At 45.0% G+C, this 27,734-nt stretch overlaps 1 protein-coding gene across 1 annotated transcript; it reads right to left on the reverse strand.

The window, feature by feature from the left end:
* Positions 1-1,092: 1,092 nt before the first annotated feature.
* EDNRB (endothelin receptor type B) lies at positions 1,093-26,370 on the reverse strand. Its single transcript, XM_081858202.1, has 8 exons — positions 26,230-26,370; positions 24,247-24,764; positions 13,977-14,089; positions 12,125-12,329; positions 9,975-10,124; positions 5,300-5,433; positions 2,984-3,092; positions 1,093-1,616 (listed from the first exon to the last, which is right to left on the reverse strand). Exons 1-8 carry the CDS (start codon positions 26,363-26,365, stop codon positions 1,485-1,487), a joined length of 1,497 nt encoding a protein of 498 aa, XP_081714328.1. The 5' UTR covers positions 26,366-26,370; the 3' UTR covers positions 1,093-1,484.
* Between the last annotated feature and the right edge of the window lie 1,364 nt (positions 26,371-27,734).

Genomic DNA, 27,734 nt, shown 5'->3' on the forward strand with positions numbered 1-27,734 from the left:
TGACAACCAAGGCGCAACTTCTGATTGGCTGCAGGAGTTCCCTGCACTCAATTGGAAGCCGTGTTGGACGTTCAGCTTCCAAAGAACGTCCGCAAACCAGAACACTTGCTTCCGGGTTTGTGGCGTTCGGGAGTCAAAACGTTCGAGTCGCAAGGTGTTTGAGATCCAAGGTATGACTGTACTTGGTGAGGGAGAAATAATGGTAGTGTCTTTTTAAGAGCTCCAGAGTCGTAACCAGTGATGACTGGTTAACCCAGCATCAGACAGGGGTTGTTATGGCAAAGAGAAGAAATTGCATCTTTGATATGGGCCCACGGAGTGCCGCCCTGATCCCTGAATTGCTTAGGCTTCAGAAAATGGAGTACCAGATGCTGACCAGAAGTTAGCCACTCCTACTGTTTGTTCTCAGGCAGAGCTGTTGAAGAATATACATTTTCCCCACGGAAAGAAGACCAGTCTCCAAAGACGCATTCCACTCTGCTCCTGCAAATTCCTCTATCGTCCTTACCTCAATCACTCTACAGCTTGTGGCTCGCTAGGCCAAACACAGATCCCTGCTTATGTAAACGGACTTGCCAGGAGCCTGATCAGCCTTCTTGGGTTTGCTGCCTGCCTGGTGGGGTGAATGCAGCTTTGTAGATCATGAGGCTGTGCAGGCCTGATCGGATCCTCTGATGAGAAATTGGTTTTACTTGCCATTTCCACCAGTGGAATGCAGCTGAGTTCCTGCTGACATGCTTATGGCTTCAGGACTCTGCTGGCGTTTTAAAAAATTCAGTTGCGTTGCTTTTCCCTGCTGCCAATCCTCCCTACATGGACACGCTTGCATTTTTCTTACTTAACAGCAGATTGTTTTGAGCCGGATTATGCTCTTTTAATTTTGTTTCTGGCTATGTGGGTAAAATATTGATATATTTTTAAAGCTGTGGTGGTGTTTGGTTTGGTTTTTACTCCACGACACGATGCGACATGCTTAATGCATCAAGATGCAATTTGCACATTTGATAAGGGATTATGTTTTGGACACGCCTGTATCTTTTAATCTCTCCCACCAAAGAAAGAAAGAAAGAAAGAAAGAAAGAAAGAAAGAAAGAAAGATTACAGTAATTTATAGACAAAGCTGGCTTTGTCCTAAACAATACCCATGGTATACTATATACAAAGAATTATTACTCAGGCTCCCAGGGCTAGTTCAATGAATACAGAGTTGTTTCGTTCACAGGATTGGAGAGTGATCTGGAAGTGCTCATTCCGAAGAGTTTAAGTGCTTTCAACAAGGGGTTTTCTTTTTTTGCGTCTCCTGGTGATTTTCATGTGTTCAAATAGCTACGGGCGCCGTGCGTAATCACAACTGGTACAGACTGTAAGCAAAGTTTTGCAATTTGGTTTCCCGAGCAAACTCCAAACTCGTTTCTCCCCGGAAATCTGCTGTTTTTAACGTTAACAGTCTTTTGTCGCAGGAGCTGAGGGTACACTTCCCTTTCTTAAGACGAGCTGTACTTGTTACTGGAGCGGAAATTGTCATACCCGTGATCATTGGCTCTGAACTTTAAGCAGGAGTGCTTCTCTTCCAGGGACAGCATATCTTTCGAATGGCACCAGCAACACAGACATGACTTGAAAGAGAGCAGAATCCCTTATTAGAAGGCTTGGTGCAACACTTCAATATAGAGAATGCCTACTACCTATTTCTGACCAAAAACTCAGAACTCTTTTTTGGGGTTGCAATTTATTTACCGTATTTTTCGCTCTATAAGACGCACCAGACCACAAGACGCACCTAGTTTTTCGAGGAGGAAAACAAGAAAAAAAATATTCTGAATCTCAGAAGCCAGAACAGCAAGAGGGATCACTGTGCAGTGAAAGCAGAAATCCCCCTTGCTGTTCTGGCTTCTGGGATAGCTGCGCAGCATGCATTCACTCCATAAGATGCACACACATTTCCCCTTACTTTTTAGGAGGGAAAAAGTGAGTCTTATAGAGCAAAAAATACGGTATGTTTACATTTCTATCCTAACTTTTCTCCAAGTTGCATGGTTCCCCCCTCCTCCATTTTATTGCATCCACCCAGTGAGGGAGAGTTAGGCTCAGGGCCCAAGGTCACCAATAATAATAATTATTTATTATTTATACCCCGCCCATCTGGCTGGGCTTCCCCAGCCACTCTGGGCGGCTTCCAACAAAATATTAAAATACTGTAATGCATCAAACATTAAAAGCTTCCCAAAACAGGGCTGCCTTCAGATGTCTTCTAAAAGTCTGGTAGTTGTTGTTCGTTTTGACATCTGGTGGGAGGGCGTTCCACAGGGCGAGAAGGCCCTCTGCCTGGTTCCCTGTAACTTGACTTCTCGCAGTGAGGGAACCGTCAGAAGGCCCTCGGCGCTGGACCTCAGTGTCCGGGCAGAACGATGGGGGTGGAGACGCTCCTTCAGATATACTGGACTGAGGCCAAGTTGTAAGGACCTGAACTCAGATCTCGCAGGTTCTCATCCAACACCCTTAACCACTACACCACTTCAGTCTCTCCAGTCCATGGTCTACCTCACTGCTCCTCCAAGTAGGAGGTGGACTTGCTGGAGAACTAGAGCCAATTGCTTCTGTGGCTCTTCTTTCTCCCCGAATTTTCTTATCCCAGGTTTTGAAAATGTGTGCTCCCTATTGAATTAGGAGTCCCCTCCTCCTAGTCTGTAAGTTGACAGTGCTAAGGAATCAATGGGACAACCACAGTTGTAGTCCTTAGGGATGCCCCTAGAGAGCAGCTGATTCATGTGGAAACTGTGCAAAGAAGGAACACTTTTATATAGTAAATTTGCACTAGACACCTTGATAATTTTGTTTGCCAGCGCCTTTAAGCAGAAACAAAACCTGTCCAGTTCATTATCCCAGGCACACCTCAAGGTCTCATCCCAGCGGGTCTTGGGTTTGGATTTTTCCCTTAACCTGAGGGTTTCTATAAAAGCACATTTCAACAAAGACTTCTTACCTTAAAGCAGTTTTTGAATCTTTTGCTCACCCAATAGAGAGCAATTGGATTAATGCAGGAATTCAGGGATGCCATGTTCATAGCAATGTAGTTCCATATGAGCAAAAAGCTGCATGGGGGAAAAAGATGAAAAATAGTTGAAATTCTTTATTTAAAGATAGTTAAGCACCAGGACGTGTTAGGAAGTCTACTGCAACTAGGGAGCACGTGTGATATAGAGGTAAATAGTGCTGGACTAGGAACAGGGAGAAATAGGTTCAATTCCTCACTCACCCATGAAGCTAGGTGGGTGATCCTAGAACATTTTCCCCTGTAGTTATTTTGAAAGACTTCAAAATAAGGAATTTCTCATTTGTGGAAGCAGGCTGCTAATCACACTATCTTCTGAAAGCAGGGGGGAAACTGCTCTAGTCTTTCCAGAAGAAACTAGCTATTTTGGTCCAGTGTACAATGGGAGCTTCCCTTAAAGAGTGAGCAAATAGTTCTACAGGCTGGGTGTGTCTCGTTGGGAATCTAGGGCTTTCATGCAGGAGACAACAGTTGGAGGACCGTTGGTTCCTCCCCACGACTGATTTAAGGTAGTCAGATTAGGAAAAGATTTCAGGTAGCACTGCTGGACTTCTTGGGGTTGTTTTGGTGGGGAAATCAAGATCATAAATAGGAGGTAGGTCACAAAGAAGGAAGTCTGGTAGGAAGGATGAAAGACAAGAAAAAAAGGATGAATTCATTTGGTGGTGGTGAATAAACACAGTGCAAAGGAGGATATTGTCTTCCCATGCTTTCAATCAGGACTACACTGCTTTCCTTGCCATCACTTTTTGGCCTGTGGAATTTCACTCTGGCTCCACCCTAGACTGTGCTGCACACCTCAGTCTCACTTCATCAGCGAAATTTTCTGCGTATTTTATTGTGAAAAGCATCATGGAAGCTCTCAGAGGCTAAAGATCAAGCATACAGGGCAGCCTAAAATTACAGGTAGGTAGCCGTGTTGGTCTGCCATAGTCAAAACAAAATTAAAAAATTCCTTCCAGTAGCACCTTAAAGACCAACTAAGTTAGTTCTTGGTATGAGCTTTCGTGTGCATGCACACGAATCCACTTTCTTTGTTCTTCATTCAGGTTCGCTGTTCTCGTTCACAATATCAGTAAAGAAAAATAATCCTTTTATCTGATTATTCCCCCCCAACTGCCGCACTATTCTCTCCAGCTGAAGTTTAACTGCCACTTTGTTGCGTGTCAGTTATGTGTACCCATATAATGTGTTGTGATAAATTTCCACCCCCATCGTTCAACCCGGACACTGAGGTCCAGCACCGAGGGCCTTCTGGCAGTTCCCTCCCTGTGAGAAGCAAGGTTGCAGGGAACTAGGCAGAGGGCCTTCTCGGTAGTGGCGCCCGCCCTGTGGAACATCCTCCCATCAGATGTCAAGGAAATCAACAACTACCTGACATTTAGAAGACATCTGAAGGCAGCCCTGTTTAGGGAAGTTTTTAATGACTGATGTTTTAATGTACTTTTAATCTTTTGTTGGAAGCTGCCCAGAGTGGCTGGGGAAACCCAGCCAGATGGGCGGGGTATAAATAATAAATTATTATTACTAATTATTATTATTAGTAATAGTATTTCATTGATTCAGCTGTATACCTACTTCTGAGCCACCTGTATTATGGCCGAATCTGAATAGTGCAGATGCAACACATATATAAAGGGACGCGGGTAGCGCTGTGGGTTAAACCACAGAGCCTAGGACTTGCCGATCAGAAGGTCGGTGGTTTGAATTCCCATGACGGGGTGAGCTCCCGTTGTTCGGTCCCTGCTAATGCCAACCTAGCAGTTCGAAAGCACGTCAAAGTGCAAGTAGATAAATAGGTACCACTCCAGCGGGAAGGTAAACGGCGTTTCCGTTTGCTGCTCTGGTTCACCAGAAGCGGCTTAGTCATGCTGGCCACATGTCCCGGAAGCTGTACGCCAGCTCCCTCGGCCAATAAAGCGAGATGAGCGCCGCAACCCCAGAGTCGATCAAGACTGGACCTAATGGTCAGGGGTCCCTTTACCTTTACCTTTAACACATATATAGGAACCACATAGGGGTTTTACAAAAAGCCACAATTAGACTGGGCACTGGACCAGACAGACTTGCACTCCAGCATGTCCACAGCATGTCCACAGCATGTCCACTGGCTGCCATATACGCTCCTCACAATGATCTCAGAGGGCCACTTGCTGTATAAATTGGCTCTGCATAAATGCCACCTTTGGGGGAGTAAATCAAAATGGCAGCGCTATCTTGGGAAGCGTTTCATCAGAGGAGCCCTACCTCAGAAGTTCGCATCTGTTTGGGTCACTCGCATCGTAAAGAGCAAACTTCAGTATCCTACCAAGGTGGAGAGGAAGCCAACACACAGCGAAGACGAGCACTAAGAAGAACACGGTTCTGGCCACTTCGCGTCTCTGAAAGCAAAGAAACACCCATTGAAAATGGGGAAACGGGTCATACTTAATGAAGCTGAACATTTCAATTGGAACATGATCCCTGACCAGTCTCTGCATTATGTTTCTCCTACACACACTGGCACACTTCTGGCTTCTAGCTATGAAAAAAACAAGGGCACTGGGCAAAATATTGCATGATACTTCAAAAGAAAAGTCTGCGCATTTTGCTTTTGGGGTTTTTTGACCATTGCTCTTTGATCTACTTTGAATTCTTCCAACAAACAAACTAGCAAAAGAACAGCAACTGCTACTTCCGAAACTTTTCACGATGGTGACACGCTTTTTAGACAAGCATCATTTTGCGGCACAGTAATTCAGCTTTACTAGAAAACCGGAGGTTAAACCAACCCCTTTCCAGCCCCAGGAGGAGCGTGGGGAATGGTCGCAGGTCACGCCTACGCACTGCAGCCGACACACTAACGTGTGATTCAGACAGACTTTCTATAGTTCAAGGGCTCACCTACATAACCAAAATAGCACCAATGAAACAAGACATGCTGTTGTGGATGCTCCCCAGCCAAAAAAATGCACATGGCAGAGTGTTAACACTTGGAGTCAATTTGACCCCCCCCTTTCTTTTCCCTTCCTTCTCCTGTGATGAGGCTGCATTTTAATTGTTTTAATGTTGTATTTTAAGTTTTTAAGTTGTATTCAACTCGTTTTTATTATTGGTTGTTAGCCGCCCTGAGCCTGGCCTTGGCTGGGGAGGGTGGGGTATTAATAATAATAATAATAATAATGATGATGATGATGATGATTTATTGTCAAAAGTGGACACTTAAAATAGTTTCTATGGCTCCAAATAGCCCCACACCAGTCTATTCAATAAATAAAAATAAATAAATAGTGCGATGTGCGCTCTATGGAGTAGTTGCAGCAATGGCCCTCCCTTCCTCCACTTTATATACAGTTGTATCTTGGAAGTCGAACGGAATCCATTCCAGAAGTCCGTTCAACTTCCAAAATGTTCAGAAACCAAGGCGCGGCTTCTGATTGGCTGCAGGAAGCTCCTGCAGCCAATCAGAAGCCCCATTGGACGTTTGGGTTCCAAAGAATGTTCGCAAACCAGAACACTCACTTCCAGGTTTGTGGCATTCGGGAGCCAAAATGTCCAAATACCAAGGCGTTCGGGATCCAAGGTATGACTGTACTTTCCGATTGGCTGCGAACACACAGCCAGAGGCTGCACCTGTGTGGAAGCCACCTCTGCTCTTCCCTCTTCAATCCTCTCCTGGTTCTAGGAGACAGTGGTGGCTTTTGGCCTTGACCTGACCTGCGTCTTCCTCCGACCCCTACTGTGCTCCGTGCTTCAGCTCTGAAGCTTCCCTGCCTCTGACTCTTGCCTCCTGGCTCATACAGGTCCCCACACATCACTGGACCCCTCTCCTGAGTCAAAGACTCCAGCCTCCCTTCCTCTGCTGCCAGCTTCTCAGCGCCCTGCCAGTCCCTGACGCATGCCTGGCATTACTTGGTTGCATGCTATTATCTCAGGAGCTCAGCCTCGCCAGCCCTTGAAATCACCATTTTGCCTATGGAGTATATCAAGCAGAAGGCACGACTCTATGTGTGGTAGTGTGAGAGCCCCAGGAAACACAAATGCCAAACCTCTAATTCAGCCACCCAAGGCCCATATTGATTTGGCCTAGTCCACTGGTGTCCAAACTTTTTTCAAAGAGGGCCAGATTTGATGAAGTGAAGGGCCGTGAGGGCCGACCAAAGTTGTTAACCTTTTTTTAGGATTGAAGTTGTTGAGGCTTTTTGTATAATGTTACCCCAAAGTTGTTTTTGAGCTTTTTAAGGGTTGAAGTTGTTGAGGTTTTTTAAAGGTTTTTTTTAGGATTTTATCCCAGGAAATGAACTGCCACAGGGGGCAGAATTAAACCAACTGGTGGGCCAAATTAGGCCACCGAAACAGACTTTGGACATGCCTGGCCTAGTCAGAGCCTCTATGCCTGAGGCTACCACATAGTCACATGAGCACCCATTAACATGATTGTGAACTGCCCTGAGACCTGTGGGTACAGGGCGGTATAAAAATTTAATAAATAAATAACAAGGATGACAAGGATTCGAACCCTCCACCAGACCTATGCATGCATAACCAACCTTCTTGTACACACCACATATGTTTGTATTCATCAACCTTGGTGGGAAACCCACTTGCAGATCCTTTTTCTGCCCTTGTGGCTCCCCCTGATATAAGTAATCCATCTCTCTGGTTTGTAATAAATTGGTATATTCTTTTAGGCCAAGTTTTAACATGCTGCCTGTTTTTTACTACTTCTTGTCTGGTATTAAGTATAATTTGCTCGGTGGTGTGCCACAACTGTGAACTCCACACCTCAAACATGTGTTCCTGAACAGAAGAAAACAATTTTTCTATTGACTAGGAACATGACTTTACAATATAAAAGGTAAAGGGACCCCTGACCATTAGGTCCAGTCGTGGCCGACTCTGGGGTGGCAGCGCTCATCTCGCATTACTGGCCGAGGGAGCCGGCGTACAGCTTCTGGGTCATGTGGCCAGCATGACTAAGCCGCTTCTGGCAAACCAGAGCAGCACACGGAAACGCCGTTTACCTTCCCGCTGGAGCGGTACCTATTTATCTACTTGCACTTTGACGCGCTTTCGAACTGCTAGGTTGGCAGGAGCAGGGACCGAGCAATGGGTGCTCACCCCGTCGCGGGGATTCGAACTGCCAACCTTCTGATCAGCAAGTCCTAGGCTCCGTGGTTTAACCCACAGTGCCACCTGCGTCCCCACTTTACAAAATATACAATGATAAAACCTTGCCACTGTGAGATTGGTAGCATGGACTATGCAGGATCAAGTGAGAGGTGTTAACTATGGTTATTGGTATTCTGGTTTGGGGGGAGACCTCTCTATGCCTTCCTTGACCCCAAGAGGGTGTGGTATTTCATCTTCAAACTGTGGTTAGCTTAGAAATTGTGTGTCTTTTTCCCTTGTTTCCTGTGTATTCCAGGTGGCGTTCATCTAAATAATGGCAGGAGCAGAACAACAACTGCTTGTGCAACCGGACTCCCCACACCCCTCTCCTCCTGCCACACACCCCTTAAATCTATCCTGTGGGATTCTCCAGCCCCCCAAGAGAAGATATGCGGATAGTGCAGGGTGTGTGCAGGGGGACGGGGAAATCCTATTGCACAACTGAAAGCCATTCCACACATGGAATTATTTCGTTGAATACCACCCTCCACTTTTAAGGAGCAACCACCGGAAAGACTAGGCAGAGGATGCAAAAGCTATCACTGTATGTAGCAAAGGTTATGGATACCCTGGGTACAACCTGGCGATTGATGCTATACTTTTAAAATGTCCCAGTGAAGATGCCAAAGCCATAGCTTCTCCTGTCCCATTTCCCCACACTGTCCACCATCTGCATCTTTACCGAAACCCTGGAAACAAAGCCTGTTTGCTCCTATCAACCTGCTTGTTATCATTCACCGAGGCAGATGAAGACCGCACTTTAGCCTGCTTGAGTGCTACAAAAAGCATTGAGAGAAAACTTTCCTGGGAAAGTTATTTTCATCAAAATAGGATGTACACAATGTCAGGGAGATAGGCCAGTGTGTCTGGCTGTTAACCAGAAGGTTGCTGGTTCGAGGCCACCCAGCGACAGCATCTAGAGAAAAATTTCCTGGGGAAGAAATTTTCGTCAAAATAGGATGTATACAATGTCAGGGAGATAGGCCAGTGTGTCTGGCTGTTAACCAGAAGGTTGCTGGTTCGAGGCCACCCAGCGACAGCATCTAGAGAAAAATTTCCTGGGGAAGAAATTTTCGTCAAAATAGGATGTATACAATGTCAGGGAGATAGGCCAGTGTGTCTGGCTGTTAACCAGAAGGTTGCTGGTTCGAGGCCACCCAGCGACAGCATCTAGAGAAAAATTTCCTGGGGAAGAAATTTTCGTCAAAATAGGATGTATACAATGTCAGGGAGATAGGCCAGTGTGTCTGGCTGTTAACCAGAAGGTTGCTGGTTCGAGGCCACCCAGCGACAGCATCTAGAGAAAAATTTCCTGGGGAAGAAATTTTCGTCAAAATAGGATGTATACAATGTCAGGGAGATAGGCCAGTGTGTCTGGCTGTTAACCAGAAGGTTGCTGGTTCGAGGCCACCCAGCGACAGCATCTAGAGAAAAATTTCCTGGGGAAGAAATTTTCGTCAAAATAGGATGTATACAATGTCAGGGAGATAGGCCAGTGTGTCTGGCTGTTAACCAGAAGGTTGCTGGTTCGAGGCCACCCAGCGACAGCATCTAGAGAAAAATTTCCTGGGGAAGAAATTTTCGTCAAAATAGGATGTATACAATGTCAGGGAGATAGGCCAGTGTGTCTGGCTGTTAACCAGAAGGTTGCTGGTTTGAGGCCACCCAGCGATGGCTGTAGGCAGGATTCTTGCATCGCAGGGGGGTTGGACTAGATGCCCCTTGGTGCCCCTTCCAACTCTACAATTATATGATTCTGTATGATCTTTACCTGTTTTAAGTGGTCGTTTAAAGCGATCTGCATCCCACTCTTCTTCCTGAGCATCTCGCAGGTCATCAAAGTGTAGAAAAGGCCCGTGGTTGCCAAGGGCAAGCAGAAATAAAAGCTGAAGAGCCACCAGTCTTTAGCGTCCTTGTAAAGCTAGGAGGAGGAGGGAATGAAAAAAATAATTTTGTTTTATATTTTTTAATTATTTTTTTCTGCTTTACATTTTAGAATATTCATTTAAACAACCTTAAAATATCAGTGACTTCCCTTCTTCTCTTTCCATAGTTGATTTTGCATACCATAAATCCCTGCATATTTTACATAAACCAAACCATCCGGTATTCCATTATTACACCCCATTAAAACTTATTTACACTGTTGAATTTATCTTAATGCTGCCATCGTTTTCAAGTGTACACAATTCCCCCCCATATATTCAATAAACATTTTCCAATCTTCCTTAAACGCCTGCTCTTCTTGTTTTCTTATTCTATATGTTAAATCTGCAAGCTGTACATATTCCATCAATTTAAGTTGCCATTACTTACAATAACTTTGCTTTATAATGGCAGTCAAGGACACATGCATGTCCACGATGTACAGAGTATCACACGCCAAACCTAATAGACTGGCATGTTCAGAGTACCTTCATTAAGAAATTGGCCCACTGGAGTCTCATAAGAATATGCCCTTGTGGGGGATGCTGCCTCCGAGTCCCACAGCAGGCAGGTTGGCCGGAAGAACTGGTGCCCAGGAGAAAAGCAGCACCCCACCTGACATGGGAGTCCCACTCCATCACCACTCGGAGGACCACAAGTTCTCCATCCTTGCCGCACAGGTGAGGAAAAATGAAGGGACTCAATGTACTCACTTGCCCCATGCCTTCCTCTCTGCTCTGAGAGACGTGGGAGCCCCAGCTGAACTATACTCGCAAGGAAGGAGGAGCCAGTAACCTTCCTTCCTTGGCTAATCTCGCCTGCTTTTCTTGCCAACTGCTAGGGGAGATTAGCTGTGTGAGAGATAAACAATGGGGGGGGAGGAGCTCTTCTCTAGAAGGGACGAATATGATGGGAAAGGAGACTGCACTGGCTGCCAAATCAGCTTCCTGGCCTGCTGGTTTTGACCTATAAAGCCTTTAACGGCTCAGGACTGCAATACCTCAAGGACTGCCTCTCCCCATATAAACCACCCTGGACTCTGTGTTCATCCTCTGAGCCCTTCTTCGTGTGCCTCCTCCATGTGAGATCCAGAGGGTGGCAATACAACAATAGGGCCTTTTCTGTAGTGGTTTCTCGCTTGTGGAATACTCTCTCCAGGGAGGTTCGCCTGGTGCCTTCACTTTTAGGCAAAAATGTTGCTCATCAGCCAGGCCTTTGGCTGATTAACATCCTACAGCCTTTAAAATGTGTGTAGGAAGGTTTGGTTCCTGTTTGTTTTTAATTATTTACTGTGTTTTATCTTGTATTTTATTCTGTGAACTGCTCTGAGATCTTTTGATGAAGGGGGGGTATGTAAATTTAATAAAATAAAAAGGTCAAGGTTAGTTAGCGAGCACTTGACACTCATACCAGCTGGGTCCACGTATCAAGTATCAAGCTGGGTCCACGTATCAAGACTAAGGCTGGATCTAGACGCATCAAAGAAGCGTTTCGGTTAAACGCATTGTAAACTCATACAGGGAAATTCGGTTGGGAAAGATGAGACTCCACAGCGCCACCTGGTGTCACAGTGTTATATCGCATATACAATGCATATACAATGCTTTTTCTTTACCAATCTAGCTGAGTCCTAAGTGTTATGTAGCTCTTCCTGACCACTGAGAGGGAAAATAACTTGTAAAACACACAGTGGATTGTAATCAACAAACTTTTACTCAAGAGTAGGCCTGCTGAAATTAATGTCCATGACTAAGACCCATTCACTTCCATGGGCCTAGTCTGAACGAAGGTTAGTTGAATGCAACCCTGTTAAGTCAAGACACAGGTTTTTTGTGAGTCTTGTGTTTACCATTGCTCTTTGTCTGCAAGTACACAGACAGGCACATCATTTGTACCCTCCTCAGATGTGTATTTCTGAGACAGGCAGGGTATGACTTTATTAAATAAACACATCTCTTAACGCGGAAGCAGCTGGCTCACGAGAGAACACCGTACCTGCATGAAAGAAGTTTCCTGGCGGGGATTAAGTAGACACACTTTGAGTTTCTGGCCGTGGTATGGGAGGGTAATCAAATCAAAGCCTAAAGCCTCGGGGACAGCTAAAACAAGAGACATGGCCCAGATCAGGACGATTTCGACCGCTGTCCACATTGGGACTCCAATTCCCTTGATACGGCTCCATGAAGCGACTGCCCGATACCTAAATGGAAGAAAGAGGTGATGATTAGATCAGATCATACACTATGCTGGGACTAAAAGCCCATTCCCTCCTCACTCCTGCTGATGTGAACCTAAGCGTAAGTGGTGACTATTTAGGCCCTATTTCTGTCCCAGAATCGCCTGTAGAACAGAAGCTGAAAGCATGACATGTTCGGAAGTGAGCAATAACAGCAGCTCCTGCCTCCATCTGAATCTGGTCAGCAGATAGCTCACGAGGAGACCTTCTCCAGAGTCGGAAGAGGATATCTTCCATGGCCGTTGAAATATACTCGGAGTCAAGTGTGGATTTCATGCTCTTTATTCAGCTCATAGTAGTGAGGAATGAAAGTTCTCCCAAAATATCTGCTTTATATACATTATTTACACAATGGGCCGCACGTGATTGGCTAATTCTGGGATTCTCCTGTAGGCCAATCAGGTTGTGGATTCACTTCCACCTGGAGCTGGACTGGGTGGCTCCTGCGGACCAATCATACTGCTGCATTGCTCTAGGACCAATCATACTGCTGCATTCTGGACCCTATTGTTCCATGACCAATCAGACTGCTGCCTTTTGGATCCTATTCAACTCAGTACATAACAGCGGGCAATTGGATTTTTAAGGGGGGCAATTCGACAATGAGTTATTAACAGTGAATGGCCTTTTAGGATTCCTCCACGTGAATAGGAGTTCACTTTTGGAATAAGAAGAATTATATGTCACGGGCATCAGGATTTTAGAGATGCTTAGGTGGTGCATGGCCCAAAAAAGGTTGGGAACCACTGCTCTACGGGCTCCACAGAGGTTCTCCTTGCAAGCCAGAGGGGCAAGTGGGGCTTTGGTGAGGCTTTTCAGCCTCCCAGCTAACAGCTGGCATGCAGGAAAGCCATGCCTCAGCTGAGCAAGCGCCTACACTACTTCAGCTCATAGGAGCCAGAGAGGCGGTGGTGGGGTGTGTGTGTGTAGTTTTGTTAAGCTGCTCAGCTGCAGCGAGGTAGCTTCTCTGCACCTCAGCAGAGCAACCTCAATAGGCCTCTGGCTGGCGAGGAGTCACTCCCCACCCCACAAGCCTGAAGAGGTCCTCTTTGGGCTCTGTGGTGGGTCTTCTGGGGGAGGTACGTTCCAGCACACTTTTCTTTAGAAAAAAATATATTGCCCATACCCATCTGTTCCTTTAAGTATCTCTTCTCTAACATGCAACAGAATTATTTTTTTCCTGGATCTACTATTTAAAAAGGGACGCGGGTGGCGCTGAGGGTTAAACCACAGAGCCTAGGACTTGCCGATCAGAAGGTCGGCGGTTTGAATCCCCGTGATGGGGTGAGCTCCCGTGGCTTGGTCCCTGCTCCTGCCAACCTACCAGTTCTAAAGCACGTCAAAGTGCAAGTAGATAAATAGGTACCGCTCCGGCGGGAAGGTAAACGGCGTTTCCGTGTGCTGCTCTGGTTCGCCAGAAGTGGCTTAGTCATGCTGGCCACATGACTCAGAAGCTGTATGCTGGCTCCCTCGGCCAATAAAGCGAGATGAGCCCAGAGTCAGTCACGACTGGACCTAATGGTCAGGGGTCCCTTTACCTTTACCTTACTATTTAAATTTATACCAAATGTGCACACTGGGTAAAAATAGAATGAAGATCTTATTTCTTACCTATCAATACTGAGAGCACATAAACTTAACACGGTGATGCCCAACGATGTCTTTTGAATGAAGGGGACCAGTTTACACACGGCAGCCCCAAAAGGCCAGTTTTCCGCATGGAGCTGCGAAGAGTGAACAATCAGCTAAGGGTTAACAATTCTATATCAATCACAATTTGTGCCTCTATGCAGCTATATCCGCAACCCCCCACCAGCGATTTAGAACCTTAAGAGTAGAACATATGTTAAGAGAATCAAATGGAAATATGTCCTTACAGCGAATACTGAACTATTACTATAGTCAGGTAGCAGGTATAAGGCTGCAGCCTAAGCTAAACTCTGGCACCTAGAAATCAGACCAAATAATAAAGCTGCTAGAACATGCTCAGGAAAATTGAAATGAAACATCGAACGCACGGATCGGGCCTAATCCAGGAAAAATTAATCACATGGAAATCAACAGAACTTAAGCTAGTAATGAATAAAGTCTGGCTTGTATAACTTCAATTGGCCAGAGATATATGTGTGGTGAAAAAGTGGGAACTGATCCTTTTTGAAAGACATGTATCAAATCTAAAAGTTTCACTTTTGAAGTAAGTTAAGTTGTCAATGCAATCCTAATGCATTATTTTTTCCACCATACATACGAGGTCCTTATCTGACTGAGTAAACATGTAGAGTGGTACTTCAGGTTACAGACGCTTCAGGTTACAGACTCCGCTAACCCAGAAATAGTACCTTGGGTTAAGAACTTAGCTTCAGGATGAGAACAGAAATTGTGTTCTGGCGGTGCGGCGGCAGCAGGAGGCCCCATTAGCTAAAGTGGTGCTTCAGGTTAAGAACAGTTTCAGGTTAAGAACGGACCTCCGGAACAAATTAAGTACTTAACCCGAGGTACCACTGTACTGCCCTATTCCACTGATTTTTAATGTAACTTAACAATGATTAACCAATCCTATGTTTGGTTCATTCCAATCATGTATGCCTGGCCTAAGCAAGGGAAGCAATATTAAAAAGGACTATTTTATTAACTAGAAGTAATAGCTATCAACAAGCATTAGGACGATGCTCTGTGCTTCAGACACTGAACCTCATCAATAGGAAAATAAAATGTATGTATTCATGTTGCTCTGAACACCCAGGATACAAAAGTGTTGGATGAATGAATGAATGGCTAGATAGACAGGTAAGGGCTGCCAACCAACTGGCATTATTAAATTGATTAATAACCTACCCATTAGGTTAAAAAAAAAATCATGAAACCAAAATGCCAATATAAATGCCTTTTTGAGATGTTGATGCAAACGTGAGACACCTTAAAAGTTATTAAACAAAGACTACCACTCATTGTTGGGTGGAAAGGCTGCCTTTGATATTTTGATTTCCACGTCGTAATTCATGTCAGGCTCATGCCAGGACCAAAATTTCAAAAATCCAACGAGTGCTTTAAAGCTCAGCTCCCTTATTAAAACTGGCCCTCACTGCTTAATGACTTCATTGAAACTTTAGTTGATTAATGCACTGATTAAGTCAAATAAAGCTTGCAGCCTGGATTTAAAAGGGAAAAAATGTAGATGAATGCATATTTAATCTGATGAGAAGAGGCGATGGAGGTATTCAAAAGCAATAATTTGTTTCATGCAGTGGGGCGCATGGAAAACTGAAGTCGTAAGACAAATACTGTATCTCTGATTTGAAGGCAAGATTTGAGCCTCCCACCCACACAGCATAACTAGGAATTGAATCAGTCCCCAGTAAGAGGACTATGGCTTTATCTGCCTGGGTGATAAGATAGAGACATGATTCATGAATGCTCTGGAGCTCAGAGGGGTTTGCAGATCCTCCAGACTCAAATTTCATGGTTTGAGTGAGCCAAGCAAGTTAAACAAGTTAGAGATTGGTCCATATTTATTTCGTTGCCATGACTTTAAAACAGAAATCACAACTTTTAGGACTCGGCTTGTGGATGCTGTCACAGATACTCCCCAAAGCGTACTAACAACCTGGATTTCTCAAATCCGAGTCAAATTGTTGGGGAGAGAGAGTAGGGTGTGGGCAGCAACAGCAACTAGAACCAGTTGACCATTACAGTGGTACCTTGGGTTATATACGCTTCAGGTTACATACGCTTCAGGTTACATACGCTTCAGGTTACAGACTCCGCTACCCCAGAAATAGTGCTTCAGGTTAAGAACTTTGTTTCAGGATGAGAACAGAAATTGTGTTCCGGCGGTGCGGCGGCAGCAGGAAGCCCCATTAGCTAAAGTGGTGCTTCAGGTTAAGAACAGTTTCAGGTTAAGTACGGACCTCTGGAACGAATTAAGTACTTAACCCGAGGTACCACTGTACAGGCTGGAAGAGCAAAATGGATGGATCTTCACAGCTTATCATCTTGGCATTTCCTGGCAAGATAATATCAGCAGTATGGAATGTGCAGACCTACCAAGTGCCTTGGTTTTTCCCCAGAGAGAGATGGCTTCAGTGATTTGGGTATGTATACAAACTGCAAGAGGGATTTACTCTCGATATGGTGATATCGTCAATGCCAATAATCCTAGAGGTCACTCAGTATTTTGATAGAAGGCTTGCTTTTCAACAGACCTGCAGCTTCTCTTATATTGCTCCCAGGAATGTAAAAAAATATTCTGGTTACATAGCCAGACTTTCAGTAATGTCTAAAAACCTTATAGCCATGTGGTAGAGCTTTGTGGCACGCTTACATGATAGCCTTCGGAAAGCCTATTTTGTGCACTCATTACAAAGATGCAAGGGAGTTCGAGCGCATGGCTATATAGTGGTACCTCGGGTTACAGACACTTCAGGTTACAGACGCTTCAGGTTACAGACGCTTCAGGTTACAGACTCCGCTAACCCAGAAATAGTACCTCGGGTTAAGAACTTTGCTTCAGGATGAGAACAGAAATCGTGCTCTGGCAGTGCGGTGGCAGCAGGAGGCCTCATTAGCTAAAGTGGTGCTTCAGGTTAAGAACAGTTTTAGGTTAAGTACGGACCTCCAGAACAAATTAAGGTACCACTGTAATGTTTTGTGCATGTCTGGGAGTGACTTGGGAACAATCGTACAGAAGGCTGCAGCCACGTTGCCCAAGTATATGTAAAGGCATCCAGACACATTTCCAAATGTAATTTGGATGCCAGCCAAAACCTTCTCATTTAATCTACAAATGTGACACCTTGCAGTGGGTCTGGCTCATCCTGTTTGGCACCCTTCATCCGCCCGAAGAAATGTAACCACATGACTCCAAGCCATCCAAGGAGCTTACAAGTCCGTCATCTCATGAAGACAGATGGTTGATAACAGGTTCTTAGATCTAGCTCTTGCAGCATGGGAGCTGTCGCTGCAAAACTCGGAATACTATGATTTATGCAAATCAAATCCAGAGAAGAAGAAGAAATTACATAACTAATTACATAACGCAACCGCTTTACTAAGATTCTCGGTTACTGCAACAATCAAACCAGTTAGCCTAGAATTGTTTCATAGAACTTGTCCTGGAGAAAAAAAAAAATCTGATTATTCACAGTCACATTGGCTGGGAACAACTGCACCTTCCTAGGAAAAACTGCCTTACACTATAATCTGAAATGCACGGTCATGTTAAAATCAATGTTAAGAGAGGCATGATGAAAATTATTTGAAGCCCAAGAAAGATGTTAAATTATTTTTGTATGCCACAACGGCCGCCCGAATATTACTTGCTAAAAAATGAAAAACACAAGAATTACCAACAGTGGAAGATTGGCAGATGAAGATGATGGACTTTTTGGAGCTAGCTGATCTGACTGGAAGAATCCGCGACCAGAAAGGAGTTTCAAGAGGACTGGAGGAAATTTAAGGACTATTTGAATCAATACTGTAATATAAAAAAATTGAAATTACTTGAAAGAAACAAATAGGCCTAGGATTAAACGAAGTTATAATTAAATAAATGGGATTTAGAATATTAAGAAATGTGAATAAGATGGACTATAATTGGAAATTGTTTTAGTTCCATAAATATATTGGAATGCTGTTACTTTCAACTACAAGGAAACTCAGAAGGGAGGGACTAGAGGAAGTCAACCAAGATGTTTAAAAGGTTGGATTTGTAAAGAATTAAGTTAGTTGTTATTGTTTATCTGTTTAGTGTTCCTTTTTTCTCTCGTTCACTCATGTATTTTTCTTTTCTTTTTTCTGTTTTTGTGTGTTATTCTGCTTTGTGGTTTATGTTATTATTGTGGAAAATCTAATAATTTTTTATTTTTTTAAAAAAGAAAATTATTTCAAGCTGGAAAAGGAGCCAGGCACTGAAACTTGGCAAATCTTAGAGAGGATAGGATAGAGAAGAAGCAGTGAAACAGAAGAAAGGACGAGGCTAAGGCAGTGTTAGAAATACTGTGCTGAAGATACAGAACTTGGGAAGACGAAGGAAGGGTTTTGATGAACACAGAGAAGTGGGAAGCTGCTAAAAGGCAAAGGGCAAAAAGCATGGAGACAGGAGTGGGAGAAGGAGACAGAAGGGGATGATAAAAGATAAGCTTGTGTGGAGTGATATGCAGATAAGGGATACAGAAAGATTTAAGAGCACTGGATAATAACCATGAAGCCACTGCAAACAAGCATAGCTTCACACTTTATGTAGCTGCAAAGACATGATTTCCAACCTAACAGGGAGCCATAAGAAATCCAGCCGGGAATAAACTTCCATTCCTGATAGATGTGCTTTGAAAAACATAGGCTTCACACATGCTAACTATCCTGTTTGAATCAATTTTGTGTGTATACCTTTCAAAGCTGTGAAGTGGTCATTTAAAGAGATATTGCTGAGGTTTGATGTATATCATGAATAAAAGGTTGAATTTAGCAAATCGGTTCAGAACTGGTCAGAGAGAGTAACAGGAATGGTCTACACACACAGCAATACTCTACCATATTCTGAAATAGGGAAGCCCAGAAGTTATTATAATGAGTACAGTGGTACCTCGGGTTAAGTACTTAATTCATTCCAGAGGTCCGTTCTTAACCTGAAACTGTTCTTAACCTGAAGCACCAATTTAGCTAATGGGGCCTCCCGCTGCTGCCGTGCCGCCGTAGCACAATTTCTGTTCTTATCCTGAAGCAAAGTTCTTAACCCGAGGTACTATTTCTGGGGTAGCAGAGTCTGTAACCTGAAGCGTATGTAACCTGAAGTGTATGTAACCTGAGGTACCCCTGTAAAAAGAAAGGGGTGTGTGTGAATCTATTCCGAGTCTCCCCAAGATAACTGTTTCAATTAATACAGAAGTCTCAGCTGAAAGCACTCATGATAATCTCAGATGCGGATTGGTCTGTGAATGAAGACTGGAGGGCAACATCAAAAAGAAGCAGACTCATAAAAACTCACGGAAATTCAATTAGCTTTCGCCAATAGAAGGGATGATGGGAGTTGTAGTCTAACAGCCCCTGAAGGGTCACTGGTTCCCCATTCCTATTGTATGCTGCAGAAGAGGGGATGTAAACCTCAGCCCCCCCCCTCTATCCAGCCTGGGATTATTCCCAGTCTCTGCTCCTTCTCCAAGGCCATGTCTCTCATTGGCTCTGCGCTGCCTGAGTTAAGTGATGGCCATCCAATCTCTGCTTAAAACCCTCCAATGAAGGAGAGTCCACCACCTTCCAAGGAAGTCCACTCCAATGTCTAGCAGCTTACACCATCAGAAAGTTCTTCCTGGTGTTCAGTCGGAATCTCCTTTCTTGTAATGTTTGTTCCGTCTGTCCACTTCTGCCTCTGCCTCTCCCTGCCCAACACTAATATGTGGCCCTTGGGAAATTGTCTATAAGGGAACCCCTGGGCTAATAATAATAATAATAATAATAATAAAAAGAATTCCCATCTCCTGTGTAGAAATATGTTAAAAATTATCACCACTTTGCAATAATGCAGGAAATGGGTTTACCGGTAAGTTACAGCGTGGTAGAAATGGTAATCTGTATTTGATCTCTGCTCCTCTAAAACATCATCCAGGAGAAACACAAAAGCATTTTGTGGCACTTTCCTCCAATTCCGCCAACGACTGACTATACATTTACTTACTGTACTAAAAAAATACAGTTGTACCTTGGTTGTCGAACACTTTGGTACTCCTACATTTCGGCTCTTGAATGATGGAAACCTGGAAGTGAGTGTTCTGACCGAACGTCCAATGGCGCTTCCACGGCTTCTGATTGGCTGCAGGAGCTTCCTACAGCCAATCAGAAGCCATGCTTTGGCTTCCGAACGTTCTGGAAGTTGTAAGACTTCCAGAATGGGTACGACTGTAAAAATGTTGCAATGAATGGAATGTGGAGCACCCTAGTTGGTGTAAAGTGTTGCTGACACCCCAGAAGTCAAAGGATGCTAGGTTACTTGAGACGGATGCTGTGGCAGCAGATGGCCTGCACCAGCAGGGGGTTGGACTAGATGATCCTCGAGGTCCCTTTCAACCCCACGACTCTGTTCTATGAGAAGTTCTTTCTTGCTCTCTCAATGTGGCAGGTCCCCTCTCCTTAGTCACTGCCCTAGAAATGTGCATGAACGGATGATGACGCTGCTTTTCTGAGAGCTCTGAATGAGCTTTGCAGCGATGGAAGCCAAGGGGGGTGTGGAATTCATGAGCAAAGCAATTCTGAGCTCTTGCTGCTTTTGTACAGGAAATTCAACATGCGGGGTCAAACAGATCTGCATATATCTGTGACAATGGGAGCGTTCGTTTTTATTTGACAAACAACACTAAGCATCAGCTAGCAAGCGAAATGAACTTGATTTCTGGGAATTCAACAACTGCAAAAGAAACTACAAGGGCAACTACTGAAATAGTTTCAGGATTGGTTTAGGAAAGAGGATGCTGTTGTACAGGAAGCCCCCATTAAGGCTTTTTTGGGTGTGCATTAAACCTCTGTCAAATGTGGGAAGGGCTGGGAGCAGGAACAAAACTGGCAAGTTTTGAATTGTGGCTGGGATGGTCACTGTGGTCCCTGACACATCCTTTGCACACATACTGAGGATCTGTTCTATCCCAGCTAGACATGAGTCAACTAAACTGTCCAATGCCACCAGCTGAGAATGGGATGGACTTCGGAAGGAAATGGCCAAAGAGTTGTTGGTCAAGGAATGTGATTAGTATCATGGTGGCTCAGTTGATTCCCAATGCTATGGGGCAATGATGGGCCAGGCCAATGGTCAGTGCATCAGCGTCATATATCCTACCATCAGCCAAACAGAACCTCAATGGGACATCATAAAAAGATTGATAAAACGCAACTTCCACAAACCAGGATTGCCCAAATGTAGCTCTCTCCCTTGTCAAACTTGTCAAAATTGCGGAGGCCATAAGTGACTCAAGCAAGTGAGCTAAGCCACATGCCTCAAGGCTTGCTGCCTCTCCCCAAGACCCCAGCCAGGGCCCTAGCACGAAGCTGACCCCTGCCCAATTATTCATATTCAAATATCTTCCAATACTTGGTATTAACAAGGGCAGTCCAGTCTCAACAGATCACCTTCATTGCCTGGGGTATCAGATAAGGCTGTGTATATCTCTAACAGTGTAATCCTAACCATACCTACTCAGAAGTAAGTTTAACAGAATGCAATGGGGCTTAAAGGAAATAGTAAAGGGACCCCTGACCATTAGGTCCAGTCGTGGCCGACTCTGGGGTTGCGGCACTCATCTCGCTTTATTGGTCGAGGGAGCCGGCGTACAGCTTCCGGGTCATGTGGCCAGCATGACTAAGCCGCTTCTGGCGAAACAGAGCAGTGCACGATAACACCGTTTACCTTCCCGCCGGAGCGGTACCTATTGATCTACTTGCACTTTGACGTGCTTTCAAACTGCTAGGTTAGCAGGAGCAGGGACCGAGCAACGGGAGCTCTCCCCGTTGCGGGGATTCGAACCACCAACCTTCTGATTGGCAATCCCTAGGCTCTGTGGTTTAACCCACAGCGCCACCCGCGTCCCACAATGGGGCTTACTCTAGAATAAATGGGATTAAGACTGCCGTCTAAACTCCAGGGGAAATTGAGTTTTTGAGACAATATCCAGTGATATTGCCATCTTTCATGAATTTGTCTACTTTTTAAAATTTAAGGCTCTTAACATTATCCTCTGCCCTGTAATAAATCCTCAATATGAATATTTGTGTTGTTCAATATCACAGCAGAAAATTCCTCAGTTCTGTTTTGCATAGTGTGAAATACAGTACAATGTGAATGAAATCCAACCAGAGTTAAGGCACGCTTTAAGACCCAGTGATTACAAAGAATTATACACTCACCTATTTCCCGGCTGAGTTTCTCATAGAAAAGTCAAAGAGGGCGTGAAAAGTGAATGTTTCTGCACACCTCATGAAGCGCACCCCGGTTCTCATGACAATTCATGCCAGCGCCCATTTACTCAAAGGTAAACTCTACTGAGTTTCATGGGACTTACACCAAAGAAAGTGTGCACAGGATTGCAGCCCAAGACAAGCAGTTATTACCAAGACTCAGAAACCAGGTTTCAACAGAAGGGTTCAGACCTAGAACCGCTGAAGAGATGATAAAGTAGATAATGCCTCTGACCATGTGCAGAGTTCCTTTCTTTCACTACTAAGTGCTGTCAACCCCAACATATCTGTTATTAGACGAAAGAGTTTCCAGGGCAGAGTGTATAACCTTTTGAGTGCTCTTGAGTAGCACCTCTCACTGAAAAAAACACCCTTTTCTACTCATTTTTGTTTTTTTAAAAAATTAATACTGTTTTTATTTATTTTCATGGCATAGACGACAAATTTTGACAAATCAGTTGTTTGAAAACCCCCACAAATGGCTGTTTACTCATTTTAATCTTGAGCAACTTGCAACCCTTAGTAGCCATGTAGTTTCTTTTTAGAGCTTAAACATTTTATGACCGAGACTGTTTAGAAGACTTAGGCTGCAATTCTGGGATGTAAGCCTCAGTGAATACGGTGGAACTTTCTTCAGAATAAGCATGTAGAGGACTGCACTGTTAATTCTACTTAAACCGCTCCTCTATTTTAATGGATGCAAGGATCCTGTGCGTAAACTCCACAATTCTCCTTCCAAGAAGCTTTGCCCTTTCAACGGCAAGCATGCATGGGTCGACCACCATTAATGAGCAAGGCCTGTGATGTACTCTGCACATCCTCAGAGGCCACCCCTTTATTACCACCCGAGTCCCTCAAACTTAGATTACAGAGCGATTTCAAACTAAAGCCCAGCATCCTCAAAAGGAATCAACAACTTTTTTATGATTGCTAATTTCTGGTAGTGCTCTTATTAATGTCCTTTGCATAAATGAAGCTACATACAGAGAGAGGGGGGATGGTTAGAAGAGAGAAGCCTGTGTGGGAGACAGGCAAGAGTGGGCTTTTCTGAGGATGTGAGGCTAAGAGGAAAATGTCGCTGGTTGGGCAAGGCAGACTCACATCTTTGTATGTGGATTGAAGAGTGGAGTATAAATAGAATACAGGGAGAGGGAGATAGATCTATCTATCCACTTTTTCCTCTCTTTTCTTTTTTTTTCTTTCCTGTACCACCTTAGAGAAGTGTGCATGCACACGAAAGCTCATACCAATAACAAACATAGTTGGTCTCTAAGGTGCTACTGGAACGATTTCCCCCCTTTTTTTCTTTGCTTCCCTCTTCTTTCTATTTCTTTCTTTTTCTGACTTCATTTGTTCTAGACAGTGCTTTTTTCTGGGGGCATGCAGGTGTACGCATACCCCTAAACATTTTGTGAAACTTTGTACTTTTGTCCATTTACTGTACAGTGGTACCTTGGGTTAAGTACTTAATTCTTTCCGGAGGTCCGTTCCTAACCTGAAACTGTTCTTAACCTGAAGCACCACTTTAGCTAATGGGGCCTCCTGCTGCCGCCGCGCTGCCGAAGCATGATTTCTGTTCTCAACCTGAAGCAAAGTTCTGAACCTGAAGCACTATTTCTGGGTTAGCGGAGTATGTAACCTGAAGCGTATGTAACCAGAAGCGTATATAACCCGAGGTACCACTGTATTTATTTTTCCCAATTTGAATTATAAAATGGTGGTTTTCTTGAGTCAAAATGAGAGTACCCCTAAACATTTTTAGGGGGGGAAAGCACTGGTTCTAGATATAATTCTATTGTCTCCTTAAAACTTTAATAAAAATTTCGGGGGGCGAGGGGAGAGAGAAAGGAAACAAGAAGACGTCGCCCGAGTCCCCCTGCTTAGGTCTGCGGCTTCACTGCTCCCACGCCACCAACCGCGCGCCTTGCTGTCTGCCGCCGCTTACCTTGTACAAATTGATGGGGATGTCGATGATGATGAGTAGCAGGTCTCCCAGCGCCAGGCTGGCGATGAGGATGTTGGGGCCGTTCCTCATGCATTTGTTCTTGTAGATGATCCGCAGCAGCGTGGAGTTGCCGATGATGCCCAGCACGAAGACGGCGCAAGCCACCACCGTGTTGACATACTTGAACGCCTCGGCGATGTCCGTCTTCCTGGCGCACGGCGGGTACGACCCACGGTCACCCTTCCCGGGCGCCACCGCCTTGGAGAGGTTGGAGAAGCCGGTGTCCTCTTCCTCCAGCTGCTCTCCGGCGGCGATCGGGGCGACGCTGCTCTTCCCAGCGCCAGCGGCGGGGCTGCTGCGCCCGGCCTCCCCCTCGAGGCGCGCCGGAGAGGCGCTGCTGGGCTCCAGCGCTGCGTCGTAGCGGAGCAAGAAGAGCGCCAGGACCCACAGCTCCCAGGCGCTGCGCCTACCCATGACGGCTGCCGGAGGAGACTGGTGCGCACGCCGCCGCCTTGGGTCTAAAAGGACGGGGGAGAGAGAGAAAGCCTCCGGATACGGGATCAGCAAGCCCGCCAGGTGGCAGCGCCCGCCGGATCCCCGTCGCGGCCAATCCCAGGCAGCCCCAAACACGTGCGCCCACCCTGAGCGCACCAAGCGGCGAAGCAACCCGGCCGTCTGCTGAGCGCAGGGCTGTGCGCCGTCGGGAAACCCAGGGAGAAGTGGGAGGGGAAAAGGAGAAGAGGAAAACACACACACACACACACACACGCCCCCGAGCCAAGCCAGCGTTCTTTGCGGGGTAAAAACCCTGCCAAGCCTCTTTACACTATCTTTACGCTCCACTTTGATCTTTTCCCGGGCGCACAGCCAGGTTAGGTGCAAAAGAAAACAGCGAGCTGCGGAAAAGCGAGGGTCTTTGCTGCTCCCACTGAACTAATCGCTCCAATTTTAATATCAAAGGGGGGGGGGAGTCTAAACTCAAGAGTGAACCACGACGTCATGGGCATAGCCAGGATTTATGTTGGTGGCGGGCAGGACACCCACCTGCCATCATCCTCTGCCTGGCTCTGGCTAGCAGATTCAGAATGAAATGTCTCAACAAGAGTTGTTTAAAATTACTTTCTCTCCCCGCCCCCCCAATGCTCAGAAACATCTATCAAAATATTTCTACAATTTCTACTTTTAGTTAAGTATTTTTATTTATTTAATTGAATGACCGCCGGCTATACCCATGCACAGTGGGCGCAGTTTCTGGGGAATCTCTGCCAACAATATTTGTTAAAGGGAAATATCACAAGACACTCAAACATTGGGAATATAATATTTTGGTTAAGGTATAGGTAGTGGGTTGATTCACAGCACGTGATCCTATTAACATGCCTATTCCGAAGTAAGTCCCACTGAGCTCAACAGGACTCATTCCTTGGCAAATGTGTAGATAGGATTGTGGCCCACTCAGGGAAAACAGTGTGTGATGGGTTATTTGTTAACATATGTCCGCTCAGGAGTGACTTGCATTTAAATTCCTCCTTTCCCATCACATAGTCACATCCCCATACCTGTTAAGGCATATTGATTGCATGTGGGTGTATCTAACTACTGCTCTTTCTTGGGCAAATTTATGAGACACTCAAGATGGCTCACAAAAAGGATCTCATAAACAAATCAGCAAAAGTATGAAAACCCCAAGTAAAAATAAATCAGAACTGTTTTTACTATGGGGCAAGACCTTGAGTGCACTATTTAAAACATGTTTACGGGAATGTTCCTGAATTACTTCACTTTGACTTGAAAAACATTATGCAGAATCAAATCAAGTCCTATTTCATTCGGCGAAATAAATTCCAAGTAAGATTTCATTGAAATCAAAGGGACTTCTTAAAAAACACACATTTTTAATAAGAATCAATTAAAAAGAGACATCCTCTGGTTTTCTAGTAAAAGCTTGTGTTCATTCTAAACCGACTTGAAATAGATCTTTACCTTGTAAATTGTCCAAGCAGAAGAGTCCTTGATTTAGTTCCAACTGCTGGTAGAAAACCCTTTCTTGCTTGAGATAGTTTGTCTGCCCACTGCTTGTCTGGTGTCTACAGTGTACAGGGTTTTGATAATGGAGCATTCTGAAGGCAGTCTCCCTGGTTTATTTATTTTTTTAAACCCACTTGTGTCTTTCCCATCAGTCACTGCTAAACTCCACCCATTCCTTCCACCAGACCAGCAGCCTTTCCCGCTTGTCAGCTCTAAAGGCCTGGAGAACATCAGCCCAAAGTTTCCTGTTAGCTGAGACATGTCACAATGCCCTTCCATGGAAATCTGAAACATGGGGAAGGGGAAAGCGAGAGACAGAGAGAATCTTCTGGCTGTAAGATTTAACATCCTTATGAAAAGAATTAAAAAATTGAGAGCCAGGATGGTGTTGTGATTAGAAGGTCCTCTGACTAGGATGAGGGAGACGAAGTTTCAAATCCCAATTTAGCCATGAAGCTCACTGAGTGATCTAGTTGGAAGGAACCCAAGGGTCATCTAGTCCAACCCCCTGCAATGCAGGAATCTCAGCTAAAGCATCCATTTCCTCTTACTTCATAGACTTCTTGTGAGGTTAAAACGGGGGCAGCCAAGGTGTTGCCCTCCTGATGCTTTTGGACTGCAACTCCCAGAAACAGAGGAGGGCAACCAGAGGAGGGCAACCAAAATGGTCAAAGGCCTGGAAACGATGCCTTATGAGGAACGGCTAAGGGAGCTGGGCATGTTTAGCCTGGAGAAGAGGAGGTTAAGGGGTGATATGATAGCCATGTTCAAATATATAAAAGGATGTCACATAGAGGAGGGAGAAAGGTTGTTTTCTGCTGCTCCAGAGAAGCGGACATGGAGCAATGGATCCAAACTACAAGAAAGAAGATTCCACCTAAACATTAGGAAGAACTTCCTGACAGTAAGAGCTGTTCAACAGTGGAATTTGCTGCCAAGGAGTGTGGTGGAGTCTCCTTCTTTGGAGGTCTTTAAGCAGAGGCTTGACAACCATATGTCAGGAGTGCTCTGATGGTGTTTCCTGCTTGGCAGGGGGTTGGACTCGATGGCCCTTGTGGTCTCTTCCAACTCTGTGATTCTATGATTCTATGATTCTATGAATGCCTGGCTCAAGGTCATCCAGTGAGTTTGGTAGCTAAGTGGCCTCCTTGGATCAGTACACCACACTGCCTCTCATAGGTGGTGAGTGGGTTAGGCTGTACACCCCGCTTCCTCTCAATTGGCAACCATTTGGTCCTGAGGTCTCTAGTTGTCGATCCCTGCTATAAATCATATTAGCGTACAGTGGTACCTGGGGTTACAGATGCTTCAGGTTACAGACTCCGTTAACCCAGAAATAGTGCTTCAGGTTAAGAACTTTGCTTCAGGATGAGAACAGAAATCGTGCCCCAGCGGCGCAACGGCAGCAGGAGGCCCCATTAGCTAAAGTGGTGCTTCAGGTTAAGAACAGCTTCAGGTTA

Source organism: Podarcis erhardii (assembly GCF_964252035.2).
Source record: "Podarcis erhardii genome assembly, chromosome: 4".
Classification (NCBI taxonomy): Eukaryota; Metazoa; Chordata; class Lepidosauria; order Squamata; family Lacertidae; genus Podarcis; species Podarcis erhardii.